This window comes from Siphateles boraxobius, unplaced genomic scaffold, assembly GCF_051911475.1.
Source record: "Siphateles boraxobius isolate OS27281-9 unplaced genomic scaffold, OSU_SipBor_1 191, whole genome shotgun sequence".
NCBI lineage: Eukaryota > Metazoa > Chordata > Actinopteri > Cypriniformes > Leuciscidae > Siphateles > Siphateles boraxobius.
The window spans coordinates 501,797-521,191 of NW_027508801.1; the positions used below are offsets into that span (position 1 = coordinate 501,797).

Below are 19,395 nucleotides of genomic sequence, written 5' to 3' on the forward strand. Positions count from 1 at the left end.
GCCTGGCCGCAGAATACAGCGTTTTTAATTGTTTTCACGGATCAGTGTGAACAGCGATCGTTTTTACAGCGTTGTCGTCTGTACGTAAAGTAAAAACTTTTCTGTTTTTAGTACATTGTTGTCGTGTAAACAGTGTTGGGAAGGTTACTTTGGAAATGTAATGGGTTACAGATTACAAGTTATCCTATTTAAAATGTAATAAGTAGTGTAACTATTTTAATTAATTAATGCAACTGATTACATTTGATTAATTTCAAGCACCTTTAGTCTTCGTGTCAGACACACCTATTGATTCATTTCTGCAAGTTTTCAAAATGTTAGAAAAAGTGCTAAACTCTGAAATAACACAAATGGAACTATAGGAATGATGAAGCAAAATATTTAGCTCACTTTATTTAAACTTTTATGTTTTGTAATATTTACATATGTAGGCACTGTTCATATTAGTCTATAAAACTAATTATGTTGTGGTCTCATTTCAAAAAGAAAGATTTAAGTGTTTTAAATTGATGATTTTAATTTATTCAGTGGATCAATAAAAAACACATGAACATTCGGCTGTCGTCTACATGCAATGAAATGCCAACATAAGTGACAACAGTTAAAACAAGTCACCGTAGATTCAACACAGTGAAAGCTGTAAAAGCCATGTCATTAGAAAAATACTGTCTGACAACATTTGGGATTGAGTGACTATGTTCAGAACCGCATACCACCACACTTACTTATTTCTGCAATATGATCACCTACATTTGACACAATTTGCACAATGCACAGAATAAAGTATTACTGCAATGCAATAGATTTTTAACATCTCTTTTCTGACAGACTGTTAATCTGATTTTAAATGCAAAATGAGTTAAAGGGTAACTAAACCCCTGGTCAGAGCCTGACTCCACCCACTGGCAATATTTGAAAAATGCTGGAAAAGTGGGCGGAGTCCAGGGAGGGGGGGCGTGCACCTGAGACGCGTGATTTTTTTTCCCAAACCACTTCAGCGGAAATCCTGCCCTGCAGCCGATTCTAAAGTTTTCATTGGTCATGTCAATCACTGTACTGATTGCCTACACCAAACACTGATCCCTAAACCTACCCGTCACTGTAACCTAAACCAATGAAATCGGCTGCAGGGCGGGATTTCCGCTGAAGTGGTTTGGGAAAAAAAATCACGCACCTGAGACACATCTCTCTGTAGGCAAGGGCGTGGTTAGCTGGTACTCTGACGTCACAGGGAACCACAACTTCCAATAGGAAAATTCAACTGCAGTAGCCACTGTTCAACCTGAAGAGGGCAGCACTCGGTTTTTACATTGTACAATTAAAACACTTTAAACCCAAATGTCAAAAAATGTACTTGAATCAATGAACAGCATTTATGAAGCTCCATTCTTCCAGATCATTAACTAAAAAAAGATGTTTTAGTGTTTAGTTACCCTTTATTATTTCAAAGACAATACTGTTGAAATGGGTTATAATGCATACTATTTCACTAATAACCAGCAGTATAAGGTGTTTATAAGTAGTAAACTAGTATTGCGCTCTGAACACAGCCACTGTTATTCAACAGTGATCACAAAATGTGTTTAAGGGTAGTTGAGATGTCAAAAAGGATTTATTTCTATAGTATTGGTCTACTTATTAGACATTTAACTGTGACCATGTTGATGGAGAGAATACATGGAATATTGTACTTTTATATATTTTTTTAAATGTCTAAAATACTCAACACACTACAGTAATATTTATAAAACAGCAAAAACCTTTTAGAATTTTTTTTAATTAAGTAAATTTACAATAAAAAAGAAAAAAATTAAATTATTGCAAATAAAAGGTGAAAAACTGGTGACCAGTAAGGTTACAGCACATAAAATGTGTTTCCCATCCATTTTATTATTTCAACTACCCTTAAGCACTTTTACCAATTTTCAAATTACAAAAAAATCCCCCACAGAAATAAAAATGGAATACTTTCAATTCCATCTGCAAAAAAATATAAAATTATACACCATGAAAAGATGTAAGTGGCAACAAAAAGTGCATGATATTAATAATTTTATGGTTAAATATTTGTATTGCATTATATTGCTGAACTTTTTCATATTTACATATTTCAAAATTCTTTACAATGTGCAAGTGCGTCAGCTTTAACTTATGCTACAGCAAAAAAGTCGGTTTCATGATCTGAGGTTTGTTTCATGACACACAAACATTTTATCAGCACAAAAAACTGGAGCCTATTCATTACGTAGTTTTATTTTGTTTGTTGACTAGTTCTTTCCTATGGAAGCTTGTTTCCACAGAATAAAACAATTTAAAAGATAATTGCGACTTTTTATTTCATAATTCTGACTTTATAACACGCAATTGTGACTTTATAACACAATTGCGACTTTATATCAAGCAATTCTGACTTTATAACACGCAATTCTGACTTTATAACACACAATTCTGACTTTATAACACACAATTGTGAGAAAAAAAGTCAGAATTGTGAGATAAAAAGTATCTATTTAAAAAAAATAAAAATATTCTGTGGCAGAAACAAGCTTCCATAGTTTCCACCTCTTTCTCTTTTGACCTGGATTTCAAAGCATCACACTAAAGCTTCAGCCTCATCTCTTCACATATTCTTGTGTTAATTGGCAGCATGAAGTGAGCTGATTGGTCAGACTGCAGGAGGGCGTGGCAGTGCTCAAGAGCAGCTGATTGGCTGACGCACACCTTGTCTGGAGATTCCCTGAGTGATTGGCTGAGGAGGTTGCCGTGCGGTTACCGATCCTCTGCTGTCTTCTCATTGGTTGCCGTGCGGTTACCGATCCTCTGCTGTCTTCTCATTGGTTGCCGTGCGGTTACCGATCCTCTGCTGTCTTCTCATTGGTCGCCTGCTCTTCTCTCTTTCGCCTGTGGAAGAATCCAAGCTGAGGATGACAGAAAAACAGTGATTTGTTTTAGTGGAAGCATGATTTGTTTTGTTTTAGTGGAAGCCTAGTTTTGTTATTATGTAAATATGTGACCCTGGATCACAAAACCAGTCACAAGTCGCACGGGTATATTTGTGGCAATAGCCAACAATACATTGTATGGGTTCTTTTATGCCAACAATCATTAGGATATTAAGTAAAGATCATATTCCATAAAGATATTTAGTAAATTTCCTAGCGTAAATATAAAAAATATATTTTTATGAGTGAATGCAGCAATATTGCGAACATAAATTGACAACTTTAAAACGATTTTCTCAATGTTTAGATTTTTTTGCACCCTCAGATTCTCAAATAGTTGTATCTCGGCCAAATATTGTCCTATCCTAACAAACTCAATTTAAAAAATGGACCCTTGTTACTGGTTTTGTGGTCCAGGGTCACATATATGTACATTTAATTCTACTTATTCTAATGTAAAAGAGAATGGCAACATATGGATGGAATTTAGGATTGGCTCATTTCAGCATCTCATTAACTTTGAATAAAATCCATCCCAAACCTTCCAGAGTGCCAGTACCAGCAGCGCCAGGAGCTGTAGTCCTCCCAGAGTACTTCCAATAATCACCCAGATGGGAATTCTGTATTCGTCTTCCTTCCTGATCTCCAGGATTATCTACAGAACCAGAATACGAAACATTAGAGTCAAATTCTTAGAGGAATTGGATATACAACATTTGGCCTCATATATGTGAGGATGTTAAGGCTCTTTTGCACAGGGTTATCCAGTAAAAAGCCTGATAGCCATTTGCATTGTTAGCCAGAAGGGGGCAGCATTACATTTTAGTGATTCTCCAGAAGAGTTTGTTCATTTTGCACCTGCTTACACTTTTATAAATGAAAGGTTCTTTATCAGCATCGATGGTTCCATGAAGAACCTTTAACATTCATTCCATTACAGGTTCTTTAAAGTGGAAAGAGGTTCTTTAGATGTTTAGAAGTGTCTTTGGGGGAGCTAAAAAATGGATGTGAAAACCCACTATCAGAACCTTTTTTTTTTTTTCAAGAGTGTATCAGAAAGGTATTGAAACTTGTTTCTGCCACAGAATAAAAAATAAAAAAGGTATTGCGATTTTTAATCTCAGAAATGCGTGATATAAAGTCGCAATTGCGTGATATAAAGTCGCAATTGCAAGTTATAAAGTCGCAACTGTATGTTACAGTCAGAATTGGGTGATATAATGTCGCAAATAAACTTCTAAAACTATATAAATGTTTATATCTCGCAATTCTGACTTTATAACACGCAATTACGAGTTATAAAATCAATATTGCATGATATAAAGTCGCAATTGGGTGATATAAAGTCAGAATTGCATGACAAAGTCGCAACTGTATGTTATAAAGTCAGAATTGCGTGATATAAAGTCACAATTGCGATAAATAAACTTATCAGAATTGCATGTTTATATATTGCAATTTTGACTTTATAACACGCAATTGCGAGTTATAAAATCAGAATTGCATGATATAAAGTCGCAATCGGGTGTTATAAAGTCACAATTGCGATAAATAAATAAACTTCTCAGAATTGCATGTTTATATCTCTATTCTATAACGCAATTCTGACTTTATTACACCCGATTGCGACTTTATATCATGCAATTCTGATTTTATAACTCGCAATTGCGTGTTATAAAGTCAAAATTGCGAGATATAAACATGCAATTCTGATAAGTTTATTTATCGCAATTCTGACTTTATAACATACAGTTGCGACTTTATATCATTCAATGTTGATTTTATAACTCGCAATTGCGTGTTATAAAGTCAGAATTGCGAGATATAAACTCGCAATTCTGAGGAAAAAAGTCAATAATTTTTTCCTTAGAATTGGACTTAACTCGCAATTGTGAGTTTATATCTTTATAAACTTTATAACATGCAATTATGATAAAAAGTCGCAATTATCTTTTCAAATGTTTTATTCTGTGGCGGAAACAAGTTTCCATAGAAAAGCCTCATTTGTGTTGAACAAATTTCTCAAACACTTTAAGAAAAAAACCCACAATACATTCTGTAAACAACTGCTCTTTCCTTCTCATTACAACCCTACATATGCACAAGCAAATGTGATAAAGCGAGCGCAAATGCATAATTTCATTTCATATCCATGAGTTTTACAGCGTGCTCACATGTCTCATGGGCCTTTCCTCATGGAGGAAGATCGGACTTGAGGGACTCAACTCAACGGCTCCCGTCATCACCAGATCTAACCGTTTAAATCTCACCTGAGGAATGAGAGGAAAGCAAAACGCAGCTCATTAAGAGTCAAGAACACTTCGATATGTCCCGAACCAACTTTCTGATTCAATACTGATTCAATTCCGATTCAAACCCAGTTTTTTATTTTTAAAAAAAACTTTATAGATAAGTGGTTCCCAGACTTTTTTTTTCTGAGACCCCTTTTTTCCCAAGAAAATATTTTAGGGCCCCCTTCACATTTATTGATATTGCCGCTCTTGTAAGCTTGCAGCAAGGATGACAAAATGTTTTGTTTTTAAACTAAAAGTATGTTTATTACTATAACCAGATATGTTTATGCACAAATAATAGCGTATAATATTGAAAACACTATAACAAAAACATCAGTAGGCCGTTTCTAATTTAAAAACGTAAGCCTATGGGTAGCCTATCAATTGGCCCTACTTGAAATGCAATAACAAAAATATCATTATTCACACTGGTGTGTAGGGAAAACAGAATTAATATAGGCTAATACAAAATGACTGGTGTCTGGGACCTCGTTGAAAACCCATTTTTTGGTCAGCCAGTGGATCGTGAATAAAATTAACTAATGTAATATGATCGTTTGGCGCTCTAGCGATTAATAAACATGCGTTTATTAACAGAATAATGCGTTTTGCGGAAGAACATTGTAGCCGGAGCTACTTCTCTCTGTTTATGTCAATGACGAGTCACGACCAGAACCAGTGCGACCAGAACCAGTGTAAAATAGTCCCAATATAAACACTCATTATAGGTGTACCATAGTTACTCAGGATAAGACAAAAACACGGTTCGGAAAATGGATTCATGATGTACTCGCTCATTATATAAATGTAGTAAATTTTGAACACAAAAAAAGTTACGGACTGCTGCTTTAATGCTCACTGTTAGTGAGCACTGTTAATGCTCAACACTTTTCAAAATATGACACGACCCCCCCAAAGAGCTCGCTGACGCCCCCTTGTGGACCGAGACCCCCTGCTGGGAACCGATGTTATAGAGGGTCTACACTGAAGAAAAATCATGGTTACACTTTATTTTGATGGTCCACTTTAGACTCTCAATGAATAACCATAAGTTGACATTTCCATAATTCCCTGTGACACTTTACATTTAATGTTTTTTTATTGAAATAACTAGTTAAGTTCTGTAGATTATGGTCTTATGTTATGCTGTTAAATGTCATGTGTGTTACATTAGTATTTACTTCAGCTTGTGGAAAAGCTTATGATGACTGATTCATCATGCTACTTTCTCTTTATCATCTGCATTTTTAAGGTGACCGTCAGAATTATATATTAATAATTGAATATAGCATTTGGTATATTAATATTATTTCAGTTAAAGAAATAATATGTTTAAGTTAAATCTGTAAAACTTTTTTATTTTTTTAGGGTAAAGTTCCGCCAACCAAAACAGTCTCCCAGTTTGAAGCCGTGCGATCAGGTTTAGTTTGCTGGGAAACATCCGGATTTCCAGCAGGGTTAAACAGAAAATACTCACAGCTAATAAAGTGTGAAGATTGAGCCATCCTGTTGCGGTGATGCTAACGTCTCCTTGGGGAAGCAGGTTGACTCTACATTGCGCAAATAATGCATCGCTGGTGGATGCGTTCTGTGAACAGAAATAGCACAATATGAATGACATTAAACAGGCTGTGTTGTTTTAAGTCTCTCCTAGAAAAGGGTTTCCTGGTTGAATGTTGATTATTTTCCTCATATTCTCCATTGTTGCGGCTCCTCTCTTCCCAGTCTGTCAGTAACACTGTTTAGTTCCTGTCTCTATGAAGCCCCTCCTTCTGAAAAGCACACTGTGCTCTGATTGGTCGGCTGGAGCAGTGTGTTGTGATTAGTCGAGCGCTTCAAGTGTGTTTGGGAAATGTCCCGTCCCTTACCATAACCAGGTTAACACACTACTAACTAACTCAACCAGGGCCCGCCCCTTTATTCTGAGTATGAATTATTATAATGAGTAATATTGTGACGTGTTCGTTCCCGGAAGAAATTCGCGTTCAGGGAGTTCAGAAACACAGACACTGATATGGAGAAGAACGTTTTCATGCTAAAAGCAACATTACTCACTAAAGAAAGATGAACATGGGGAAAAAAAGCATAATGAGTCCTTTTTAAAACAGCTTTGATCACGTCACACTTGGAAATTGAATGTGCCAGAGAGGAAACTGCTAAAACTGAGACGGAGTGAATCATTTCCAATTTGGAGCACATATAGACTGCGAACGAATGGTGTTATCTCTAGCCAGATGAATGTGATGAAGCAGGTCGGCTGGTTTGTTTTCATCAAGCTTGTCACTTCTGCACTTCTGTTGCTTTGTTTCCCAGCAGACGGATGCAGTTAGTCTATTGCAAAATTTTGCAGAAGTTTGGACGAAGTGTAATAAGAGTAAAGTTTACCATGTGTGGGTTGAGAGAAAGGTCTTCCTGCGAGGACGAGCCGGCGGTAATGACACGTGGAACATTACAGTGCGATCCAGCCATCTGAGACGAGCAAACACAGGTCTTACACACACGCCACAAGCCTTTCTTGATAATAAAACAGATGAGGATTTACACAAGAACACCACTTACTAAAACAGAACTACTGATTGAACTCATGCTATTCCAACTCAAATAAACTGGATAAACGGATTACTTGCATTGTGGAACAGGCAAAATAAGAAGCTCTGGAAACAGTTAAAGGATTCGTTTACTAAAATAATGTTTCAGATTAACATGCACTGTGAAAAATTATTTTCTTACTCAGTATTTTTGTGTTTCAGTAAATATCGAAATATTCTTAATCAAGATACATTTACATGAGAAGCAAAATTACTTAATGTTATCAGAAAACAAGATGTAACATCTTATCAAAATTAAGTGACTTTATGCTAACAAATATCTGCCAAAATATTTTTCCTTTGAATTATATTTATTTTTCTTGTTTTTCCTGTTTTATATTTTTTTTAATTTTTTTTCCTGTTTTATATAGAAGCTTGTTTTCGCCACAGATTAAAAAATAAAACAGGTAATTTTCACTTTTTAATCTCTCAACTCTGACTTTTTTCCTCGCAATTATAAGTTTATATCTTACAATTCGGAGAAAAAAGACAATTGCAAAAAATAAAGTCAGAATTGCAAGATATAAACTAAGAATTGTGAAAAATAAAGTCAGAATTGGGAGATATAAACTAAGAATTGTGAAAAATAAAGGCAGAGTTGGAAGATATAAACTCGTTACTACGAAAAATAAAGGCAGAGTTGCGAGATATAAACTCGTAATTACGAAAAATAAAGGCAGAGTTGCGAGATATAAACTTGTAATTACGAAAAATAAAGGCAGAGTTGCGAGATATAAACTCGTAATTACGAAAAAAATAAAGGCAGAGTTGCGAGATATAAACTCGTAATTAGGTAAAAAATAGGCAGAGTTGGGAGATATTAAATCCGAATTGCGAAAAATAAAGTGAGAATTGCAGAATTACGAAAAATAAAGGCAGAGTTGCGAGATATAAACTCGTTATTACAAAAAATAAAGGCAGTTGCGAGATATAAACTCGTAATTACGAAAAATAAAGGCAGAGTTGCGAGATATAAACTCGTTATTACGAAAAATAAAGGCAGAGTTGCAAGATATAAACTCGTTACTACGAAAAATAAAGGCAGAGTTGCGAGATATAAACTGGTAATTACGAAAAATAAAGCCAGAGTTGCAAGATATAAATTCGTAATTACGAAAAATAAAGGCAGAGTTGCGAGATATAAACTCGTTATTACGAAAAATAAAGGCAGAGTTGCGAGATATAAACTCGTTATTACGAAAAATAAAGGCAGAGTTGCAAGATATAAACTCGTTACTACGAAAAATAAAGGCAGAGTTGCGAGATATAAACTCGTAATTACGAAAAATAAAGCCAGAGTTGCAAGATATAAATTCGTAATTACGAAAAATAAAGGCAGAGTTGCGAGATATAAACTCGTAATTACGAAAAATAAAGGCAGAGTTGCAAGATATAAACTCGTTACTACGAAAAATAAAGGCAGAGTTGCGAGATATAAACTCGTAATTACGAAAAATAAAGCCAGAGTTGCAAGATATAAATTCGTAATTACGAAAAATAAAGGCAGAGTTGCGAGATATAAACTCGTAATTATGAAAAATAAAGGCAGAGTTGCGAGATATAAACTCGTTATTACGAAAAATAAAGGCAGTTGCGAGATATAAACTCGTAATTACGAAAAATAAAGGCAGAGTTGCGAGATATAAACTCGTTATTACGAAAAATAAAGGCAGAGTTGCAAGATATAAACTCGTTACTACGAAAAATAAGGGCAGAGTTGCGAGATATAAACTCGTAATTACGAAAAATAAAGCCAGAGTTGCAAGATATAAATTCGTAATTACAAAAAATAAAGGCAGAGTTGCGAGATATAAACTCGTAATTACGAAAAATAAAGGCAGAGTTGCGAGATATAAAAGTCTGATTACCTTTTTTTCTTTTTATTCCATGGCAGAAACCAGCTTCAATAGTTAAGCATAAACTAGATATTTGCACTGAAGAACAAGTCAAAAATACTGAGTTAGAAAATAATTTTTTGCAGTGTGAAGTTTGTAGTTTGAGGCTGAACTTCAGTGCTGGAAAAATATGTAAATATAAATAAGTGAACTAAAAATGCACCTGATCGATCTCCAAGTCTGAGAGGTGCAAGAGAGTGTTTGCTTTTCTGGTCACAGTGAAGACGTTTAACGTGAAGAGAAGCTCAGAGACAGGGAAGAGGCCAAGATTCTGGATCTGCAAAACAAATAGCTTCTGTTTTAGCAGAGACATCTTAGACGTCCACTGGAAATATTTCTTTTGTTCAAATGCGCAGTGTAGGAAGAATGGTTCTCTGATTCATTATGAAGAATGGTTTGGATATGGCGAGCCCACCTGATAAGAGAGGTTGAAGGGCGGTCCAATCCCAACAGGGACGCTCTGGGAAAGCTCAGGTTTGATCTCAAAACGGGACGAACTGGAATCTCTGGAAAAAAAAAAAGAGAATGTCCCGACTCACAATATGAATGATTCAATATTAAAAAAACATGGTAACACCTAACAATAAGGTCATTTTAGTTAATGCATTAGCTAAAAATGAGTAATGCATTTGTTACAGTATTTAATATTATCTTTTTTAACATTAGTTAATAAAAATACAACTGTTTATTGTTAGTTCATGTTATCTCCGGACCATGTTTTGATTTTAATAATGTACTAGTAAATGTTCAAAATAACATGAACTGAGATGCTTTAGAACAATTTCTGTTGTTGATGTTGACTAATGTTAACAAATAAACCCGTATTTTATAGTGTTACCGTAATATTTCTGGGTGAATGTAACAAAACCGGTCAAGAACATGTCTGGGTCATATTTCACCTCAAAATCAAAATTAAAATCTAAAAACATTTTGCATTAAAAAATGCTTTATTTTGTTCTGTTTTTGGACATTTAAGATTTTTTTATTCAAAATTTTAATAGATTGAAGGCCCTTAACTACAGTTTAAATCAGTTTTTTTTCACATTGCAATAATGATAATTCATTAATAAAAATTAATAAATAAAAAGATACTTGCACTTGATACTTGAACTTAAGATTACTTGCACAACTTTAACACAACTTAAATTTTACACAACATACATTTTCTTACGCTTAATATAGTTACTTGATTTTTAAAGATGTCTTAGTGAGATTCACTCGTACTACTTTGTTACCTTGTGAAGAGAATATCAGCCTCATATTTCAAACTGTGATAAATGTCATTAATGTTGTCCTCTGGAAACATCTCTTCACCTTCACTGAAATAAAAAAAAAAGCACTCTTAGATTCATCTCAACAAAACGATTGAAAAAAAAGGCAAGCAAAAAAATGTTCACGAGTAAACTGGAAGTGTTTGATTGCAAACAGCAATTTAATCTATATTCATGTTGCACATCAATAAAAAAATATTCTGATCCAAAGGTCATGACCTCACCTGGAGACCCTCAGGCTGATCTGGATGTAGTTCAAGAAGACAGATGTTCTGAACTCAAACTCCAGGCGAAAATATAACTGGATAAATGACATAAAACGTCAACAAATGACAACAAAAAAGCTAAACCGAACACAAAACACAATAAAAGGACATACTGTTCTTCTATTCTACAGTCATTTATGGTTTCTGGATTACTCACTGTCGTCTAATTGGCCGTAGCGGCGTTGATTAAAGGAATTGCTTTGTACTGGATTTGAACAGAAGGTGCATTGAATTTCCACCCGTCCCCAGAGACACAAGGGGAATTCGAGTAATCAAACGAAGAGTCTGGGTCGACGCCAGCCCAAAATAAAACTAAACAACCACAGAACATACCTGAGGAACAATCCCACTGAGAGAAAGAGACGCTTGGCGTACGAGAATCAGACCTTCGGTATGTGGAAAATGAGCAGAGAAATAATGATCTATCTGCCCTATTCTGACAGGCATAAACAAACATCTGCACATGAAGAGAATCACAGGCTTTTACGTGATGAGTTTTCCGATCTGCGGCTTCTGTCGATGTCAGGAGGATTACAGACATGTTTTTAACAACCCGGGGCTTCTGTTTTGTTGCAGATTGACTCCAATGTTCTCTCAAATTGGAACATGTGATATTTTTTTTCCAGGCAATCGGAGCGGTAGGATTATTCTGACCACATCTTTATTTACAAAAAAGAACCAAAATGAACCAATGCATGTTTTTTGGAAACACTAAAATACTATGGAGTGTTTTTTTGGGGAAATTTTCTATAAAGTACCATGTTAATATACTCATGCCATTTGCAAAAGGAAATAGTTTACTGAAGGTAATGCCATGCAACTCCCATGTGATCGCTGACTGATCATTATTCAGACAGGTCTGAGGCGTCTCACCTGAGCGTGTGACCTCATAAACGGCGCGCTGACGTTGCATGTCCGGTAGAGGCTCGTATCATCAGAGTTCAGGCACTCGACTGCAATGTCTGAAGGCGCCTGAAAAACAATTCTCAATTTCAAACTAAAACACTTCTGCTGAGAAAAGCCCTCAAATAAAGATCGTTCCAAGATATTATCGAGTAAATGACTGATAAACACATATAGTCAATATATTGACTTTAGAAGGGGGTTACACTTTAGACATTCTACTAAGTTAACTATAAGTAAAAATGTATATTCAAAATGTCCATGACTTAAGATTTTATTCATTTCCATGTCTAGAAATCACACTTTTTTAAAAAGCCCTTATATATTCAGGTTGGCCATAATCATGGGAACCCTGGTTCTTAAATAAAAATGGCAGTTGTTAGGGAAAAGAATTAAAGGTGCAGTAAGTGATTTCTGAGAAACGTTGTTAAAAGTGGATCGGACCGAGCAGCACAATACTTATAGGCCAATCAGCAGTAGGGGGCATGTCCACTCATTATGGGGGAGGAGAGAATGAGCTAATCAGCAGTAGGGGGCGTGTTCACTCATGATGGGGAGGAGAGAATGAGCCAATCAGCAGTAGGGGGCGTGTCCACTCATTATGGGGGAGGAGAGAATGAGCCAATCAGCAGTAGGGGGTGTGTCCACTCATGATAGGGGAGAGTAAGCCAATCAGCTGTAGGGGGCGCGTCCACTCATGATGGGGAGGAGAGAATGAGCTAATCAGCAGTAGGGGGCGTGTCCACTCATGATGGGGAGGAGATAATGAGCCTATCAGCAGTAGGGGGCGTGTCCACTCATGATGGGAGAGGAGAGAGAGTAAGCTAATCAGCAGTAGGGGGCGTGTCCACTCATGATGGGGGATGAGAGAGAGTGAGCCAATCAGCAGTAGGAGGCATGTCCACTCATGATGGTGGAGGAGAAAGTGAGCCAATCAGCAGTAGGGGGTGTATCCACTCATGATGGGGGAGGAGAGAGAGTGAGCCTATCAGCAGTAGGGGGCGTGTCCACTCATGATGGGGGATGAGAGAGAGTGAGCCAATCAGCAGTAGGAGGCATGTCCACTCATGATGGTGGAGGAGAAAGTGAGCCAATCAGCAGTAGGGGGTGTATCCACTCATGATGGGGGAGGAGAGAGAGTGAGCTAATCAGCAGTAGGGGGCGTGTCCACTTATGATGGGGGAGGAGAGTGAGCTAATCAGCTGTAGGGGGCGTGTCCAATCATGATGGGGGAGGAGAGTGAGCTAATCAGCAGTAGGGGGCGTGTCCACTCATGATGGGGAGGAGAGAGAGTGAGCTAATCAGCAGTAGGGGGCGTGTCCACTCATGACGGGGGAGGAGAGAGAGTGAGCCAATCAGCAGTAGGGGCGTGTCCACTCATGATGGGGAGGAGAATGTGAGCCAATCAGCAGTAGGGGGCGTGTCCACTCATGATGGGGGAGGAGAGAGAGCCAATCAGCAGTAGGGGGCGTGTCCACTCATCATGGGGGAGGAGAGAGAGTGAGCCAATCAGCAGTAGGGGGCGTGTCCACTCATGATAGGGCCCAACTAACTCAGAACATTCTTATTTATGAACAAACGTTCTTCCAGTAATGTTAATAGAACATGCGTTCAAAGTTATCTGATCTTTAATAATGTTCTAGCACAAAAAAACATTTCAGTTGGATTTTTGTCCTACAATTTTAAATGTTGCTACTTGTTTCGGAATCCTCAGAAGTTACAGTTAAAAGTAACAATCCCATAATGTTTGCAAAATGGAATGTTCCCTTAACGTTCTCACAACCAAGAAAAAACATTTTGAATGTTCAGAAATAACATTTTCATTGCTTAATGGCACCATTTTTAGAACACATTTTTTTTTAGGTATGAAGTCATTGAGGAATTTACTGGGTTGAGGAATTTACCGGGTTCCACACACACAGACTCATGGTGTCCCTTTCACTCTTGGCCTCTTTATCAGCAACTCCTTCCATCTCATGTTTAAAGTCCATCTTTAATGCTCTAAACCCTCATAACTACAGTTGAAGCCTGGGCTGAGACTCGGATCAAGGCAAGGCAAGTTCATTTATATAGCACATTTCATACACTACGGTAATTCAAAGTGCTTTACTTTGAAAAGGAAAGGAATTTAAATAATTACAAAATAATAGCAAGGAAAGTTAAAACAGAAAATTTTTAAAAGAAAAAAGTTTTTTTTAAAAAGAATTTAGAAAGTTATATTAAAATTTATATAAAAGGTACCGTTCTAAATACCGTTTCTAAAAGAAATTAAAAGAGTAAAAAGATGATGCATAGATAAACTTGTCATCTGCAAAACACCGGTTTATCATATTTTTCACAGCTCCCAGTTTTACTCTGAGATTTTCCCATGGTGATTATTACACTGCGTCTGTGGTGTTCTTTCAGCGCCTAAGAAATCTATCGGACGTCTCCAATAGACCCCATTTTTTCCCTAAAATCAGACAGGAGGAGCTCTAAGACTCACGGGGTAACCTCGGATTCACTGACCCGTCAGTCAAAACCCCAAAGATTTCTTCGGAAGCTCTAAAACTAGTCAAATTAGTAACTAACAAAAACTCATAACCATACACTGTTGGTTCGTTGGCCAGAGGAGAACTTAACCCTCGCTACTAGATCGTCCAAATCACTTCATACTTTTAAACTGTGGTTAAAATCACATCTGCTAAACGCTGCGTGTGAACTCTACTGAAGGGGTTTCGATTGCAACTGTGTCGTGTCTATGTGTTGTTTTATATATATATATATATATATATACTTATTTTTTATTGTATGATGTTGTGTGTGATCTCAGAAAACTGAGATTGAGTATGGGTTCTCTCAAGGGTTTTTACTCCATTCTGTCACTGATGAGTTTTGGTTCCTCGACACTGTCGCATTTTTTGCATTTGTCGCCATTGGTTTTGCTTACTAGTTGGGGACATTTAAAGGATTAGTTCACCTCAAAATGAAAATTTCCTAATAATGTACTCACCCCAATGCCATCCAAGATATCCATGTCTTTCTTTCCTCAGTGGAAGAGAAATTAAGTTTTTTGAGGAAAACATTTCTGGATTTTTCTTCAAAATAATGGACTTCAATGGCAACCAGTGTTTTGAAGTCCAAATCAATGCAGTTTCAAAGATCTTTGAAGTGCTTCAACGGACTGTGCACGATCACAGCTGAGGAAGAGTCTTATCTAGCGAAATGATAGGTCATAAAAAAAATAAATAAAAAATGTATATATATATATACATACGTTTTAACTACAATTGTTCGGATTGAGCTGATCTTTTACGGGAACTACGTCATCACGAATGTCGTTTCACCATTTTCCACATCATTTTTATCATCATAAAAATCCAGAAATGTTTTCCTCAAAAAACTTAATTTCTCTTCCACTGAGGAAAGAAAGACATAGATATCTTGGATGGCATTGGGGTGAGTCAATTATTAGGAAACTTCCATTTTGAGGTGAACTAATCCTTTAATTTAATATTCAACAATATTATTGATCTGCCTGCATTGACACCATTATATGAGAGCTGAACTGAGCTGGACGATGACATCATGGTTTTCTCCTGAGCGGCTATATATATATATATATATATATATATATATATATATATATAATATAAATGAACTAAATTAATGACTTTTTTACAACAGAAATTAACCTTCACTGAAGTTACTTAAGCTGTGACGCTATTTTCTTCTGGAAAAAAACTCTGTTGCATTATTTTCCTGTTATCTCTGTAAAGCTGCTTTGAGTCAATCAGTATTGTAAAAAGTGCTATATATATAAAAGTGTCTTGACTCTAGGAATGGGATCAGACGCACCTTCACCACCAGACTGGAGAACTGGAGGTTTGGAGAATGCGTGATGTGCAGGATCGTGCCGTACGCGTTCTCTCCTCGGTTCTCCAAACGCGCCTCGACCAGGACTTTCCTCCGGCTGGCCTCCACCACACGCTCATTACTCACTCTCGCTCTCTGATGAACACACACCGGCCACGAGGAGCGTTCGCTACGCACGCAGAACTGCCTGAAACACACAGAGACACAGGGCCCTATTTTAAACATCTAAGCACATGGTCTAAAGCGCACGGCGCAAGTGCACTTAAGCCCGGGACACACTTAAACGGGTCATTGGATGCCCATTTTCCACAAGTTGGTGTGATTATTTAGGGTCTTCATGTAAAGTTTGTAACATACTCTGGTTAAAATTCCTCAATGCTTGTGTAAAACATCACCCTTTTCACCTCCTCAAAAACAGCTCTGTTCACAGCGACCTGTTTCGGTGCATGTCTCTTTAAGTGATAATGAGCAACTGATCACCCTCTTCCATGGGGGTGTCGGCACAAGACATGTAAATACTGCTTTAACAGACAGTATACAAATGGCTGAGGGCAGAAATATGCTAATACTGGAAATATGCTAATAAGGGACAGTCCGTCAGCGGTCGTGGGCGGAGCATGAGCAATATGACATCATATTGCTCAGAAAATCCAAACACTTGATTATTGAGTGTTTAGACTTTTTAAAGGTTAAAAAAAAAAAAGAGGAGCGAATGGATTTTTGTATTGTATGGTGGCTGTGTCCACACAATGCAAAGACAGATTTATATGCGAACACCATATAAAAGTGAATTTTGCATCCCATGACCCCTTTAACAGCTATGAGGCCGATTATGAATGTAATTTGAGGCTTACGACTGATCATGCCCAACCGTGCCGAGTCGCGTTCAGTCGGTGTTCACAGTTTCGGTGTTTAAATCTTAGATTGTTTCAGCTAGTGTGTTCCCAGCATTAGATTGTTTCAGCTAGTGTGTTCCCAGCATTAGATTGTTTCAGCTAGTGTGTTTCCAGCATTAGATTGTTTCAGCTAGTGTGTTCCCAGCATTAGATTGTTTCAGCTAGTGTGTTCCCAGCATTAGATTGTTTCAGCTAGTGTGTTTCCAGCATTAGATTGTTTCAGCTAGTGTGTTTCCAGCATTAGATTGTTTCAGCTAGTGTGTTTCCAGCATTAGATTGTTTCAGCTAGTGTGTTTCCAGCATTAGATTGTTTCAGCTAGTGTGTTTCCAGCATTAGATTGTTTCAGCTAGTGTGTTTCCAGCATTAGATTGTTTCAGCTAGTGTGTTTCCAGCATTAGATTGTTTCAGCTAGTGTGTTTCCAGCATTAGATTGTTTCAGCTAGTGTGTTTCCAGCATTAGATTGTTTCAGCTAGTGTGTTCCCAGCATTAGATTGTTTCAGGTAGTGTGTTTCCAGCATTAGATTGTTTCAGCTAGTGTGTTTCCAGCATTAGATTGTTTCAGCTAGTGTTTCCAGCATTAGATTGTTTCAGCTAGTGTGTTTCCAGCATTAGATTGTTTCAGCTAGTGTGTTTCCAGCATTAGATTGTTTCAGGTAGTGTGTTTCCAGCATTAGATTGTTTCAGCTAGTGTGTTTCCAGCATTAGATTGTTTCAGCTAGTGTGTTCCCAGCATTAGATTGTTTCAGGTAGTGTGTTCCAGCATTAGATTGTTTCAGCTAGTGTGTTTCCAGCATTAGATTGTTTCAGCTAGTGTTTCCAGCATTAGATTGTTTCAGCTAGTGTGTTTCCAGCATTAGATTGTTTCAGGTAGTGTGTTCCAGCATTAGATTGTTTCAGCTAGTGTTTCCAGCATTAGATTGTTTCAGCTAGTGTGTTTCCAGCATTAGATTGTTTCAGCTAGTGTGTTTCCAGCATTAGATTGTTTCAGCTAGTGTGTTTCCAGCATTAGATTGTTTCAGCTAGTGTGTTTCCAGCATTAGATTGTTTCAGCTAGTGTGTTTCCAGCATTAGATTGTTTCAGCTAGTGTGTTTCCAGCATTAGATTGTTTCAGCTAGTGTGTTTCCAGCATTAGATTGTTTCAGCTAGTGTGTTCCAGCATTAGATTGTTTCAGCTAGTGTGTTTCCAGCATTAGATTGTTTCAGCTAGTGTTTTCCAGCATTAGATTGTTTCAGCTAGTGTGTTCCAGCATTAGATTGTTTCAGCTAGTGTGTTTCCAGCATTAGATTGTTTCAGCTAGTGTGTTTCCAGCATTAGATTGTTTCAGCTAGTGTGTTTCCAGCATTAGATTGTTTCAGCTAGTGTGTTTCCAGCATTAGATTGTTTCAGCTAGTGTGTTTCCAGCATTAGATTGTTTCAGCTAGTGTGTTCCCAGCATTAGATTGTTTCAGGTAGTGTGTTCCAGCATTAGATTGTTTCAGCTAGTGTGTTCCAGCATTAGATTGTTTCAGCTAGTGTGTTTCCAGCATTAGATTGTTTCAGCTAGTGTGTTTCCAGCATTAGATTGTTTCAGCTAGTGTGTTTCCAGCATTAGATTGTTTCAGCTAGTGTGTTTCCAGCATTAGATTGTTTCAGCTAGTGTGTTTCCAGCATTAGATTGTTTCAGCTAGTGTGTTTCCAGCATTAGATTGTTTCAGCTAGTGTGTTTCCAGCATTAGATTGTTTCAGCTAGTGTGTTTCCAGCATTAGATTGTTTCAGCTAGTGTGTTTCCAGCATTAGATTGTTTCAGCTAGTGTGTTTCCAGCATTAGATTGTTTCAGCTAGTGTGTTTCCAGCATTAGATTGTTTCAGCTAGTGTGTTTCCAGCATTAGATTGTTTCAGCTAGTGTGTTTCCAGCATTAGATTGTTTCAGCTAGTGTTTCCAGCATTAGATTGTTTCAGCTAGTGTTTCCAGCATTAGATTGTTTCAGCTGTGTTTCAATTAGATTGTTTCAGGTAGTGTGTTTCCAGCATTAGATTGTTTCAGCTAGTGTGTTTCCAGCATTAGATTGTTTCAGCTAGTGTGTTTCCAGCATTAGATTGTTTCAGGTAGTGTGTTCCAGCATTAGATTGTTTCAGCTAGTGTGTTTCCAGCATTAGATTGTTTCAGCTAGTGTTTCCAGCATTAGATTGTTTCAGCTAGTGTGTTTCCAGCATTAGATTGTTTCAGGTAGTGTGTTCCAGCATTAGATTGTTTCAGCTAGTGTGTTTCCAGCATTAGATTGTTTCAGCTAGTGTGTTTCCAGCATTAGATTGTTTCAGCTAGTGTGTTTCCAGCATTAGATTGTTTCAGCTAGTGTGTTTCCAGCATTAGATTGTTTCAGCTAGTGTGTTTCCAGCATTAGATTGTTTCAGCTAGTGTGTTCCCAGCATTAGATTGTTTCAGGTAGTGTGTTCCAGCATTAGATTGTTTCAGCTAGTGTGTTCCAGCATTAGATTGTTT

At 37.1% G+C, this 19,395-nt stretch overlaps 1 protein-coding gene across 1 annotated transcript; it reads right to left on the reverse strand.

The window, feature by feature from the left end:
• Positions 1–497: 497 nt before the first annotated feature.
• Positions 498–16,201, reverse strand: itga11b (integrin, alpha 11b; the record flags this gene model as incomplete). Its single annotated transcript, XM_077235442.1, has 11 exons — positions 498–2,918; positions 3,484–3,597; positions 5,117–5,212; positions 6,714–6,824; positions 7,622–7,705; positions 9,883–9,996; positions 10,135–10,225; positions 10,955–11,038; positions 11,215–11,291; positions 12,130–12,228; positions 15,997–16,201. Coding segments are annotated over 11 exons (1,144 nt in total), but the record flags the coding sequence as incomplete, so codon positions are not given.
• Between the last annotated feature and the right edge of the window lie 3,194 nt (positions 16,202–19,395).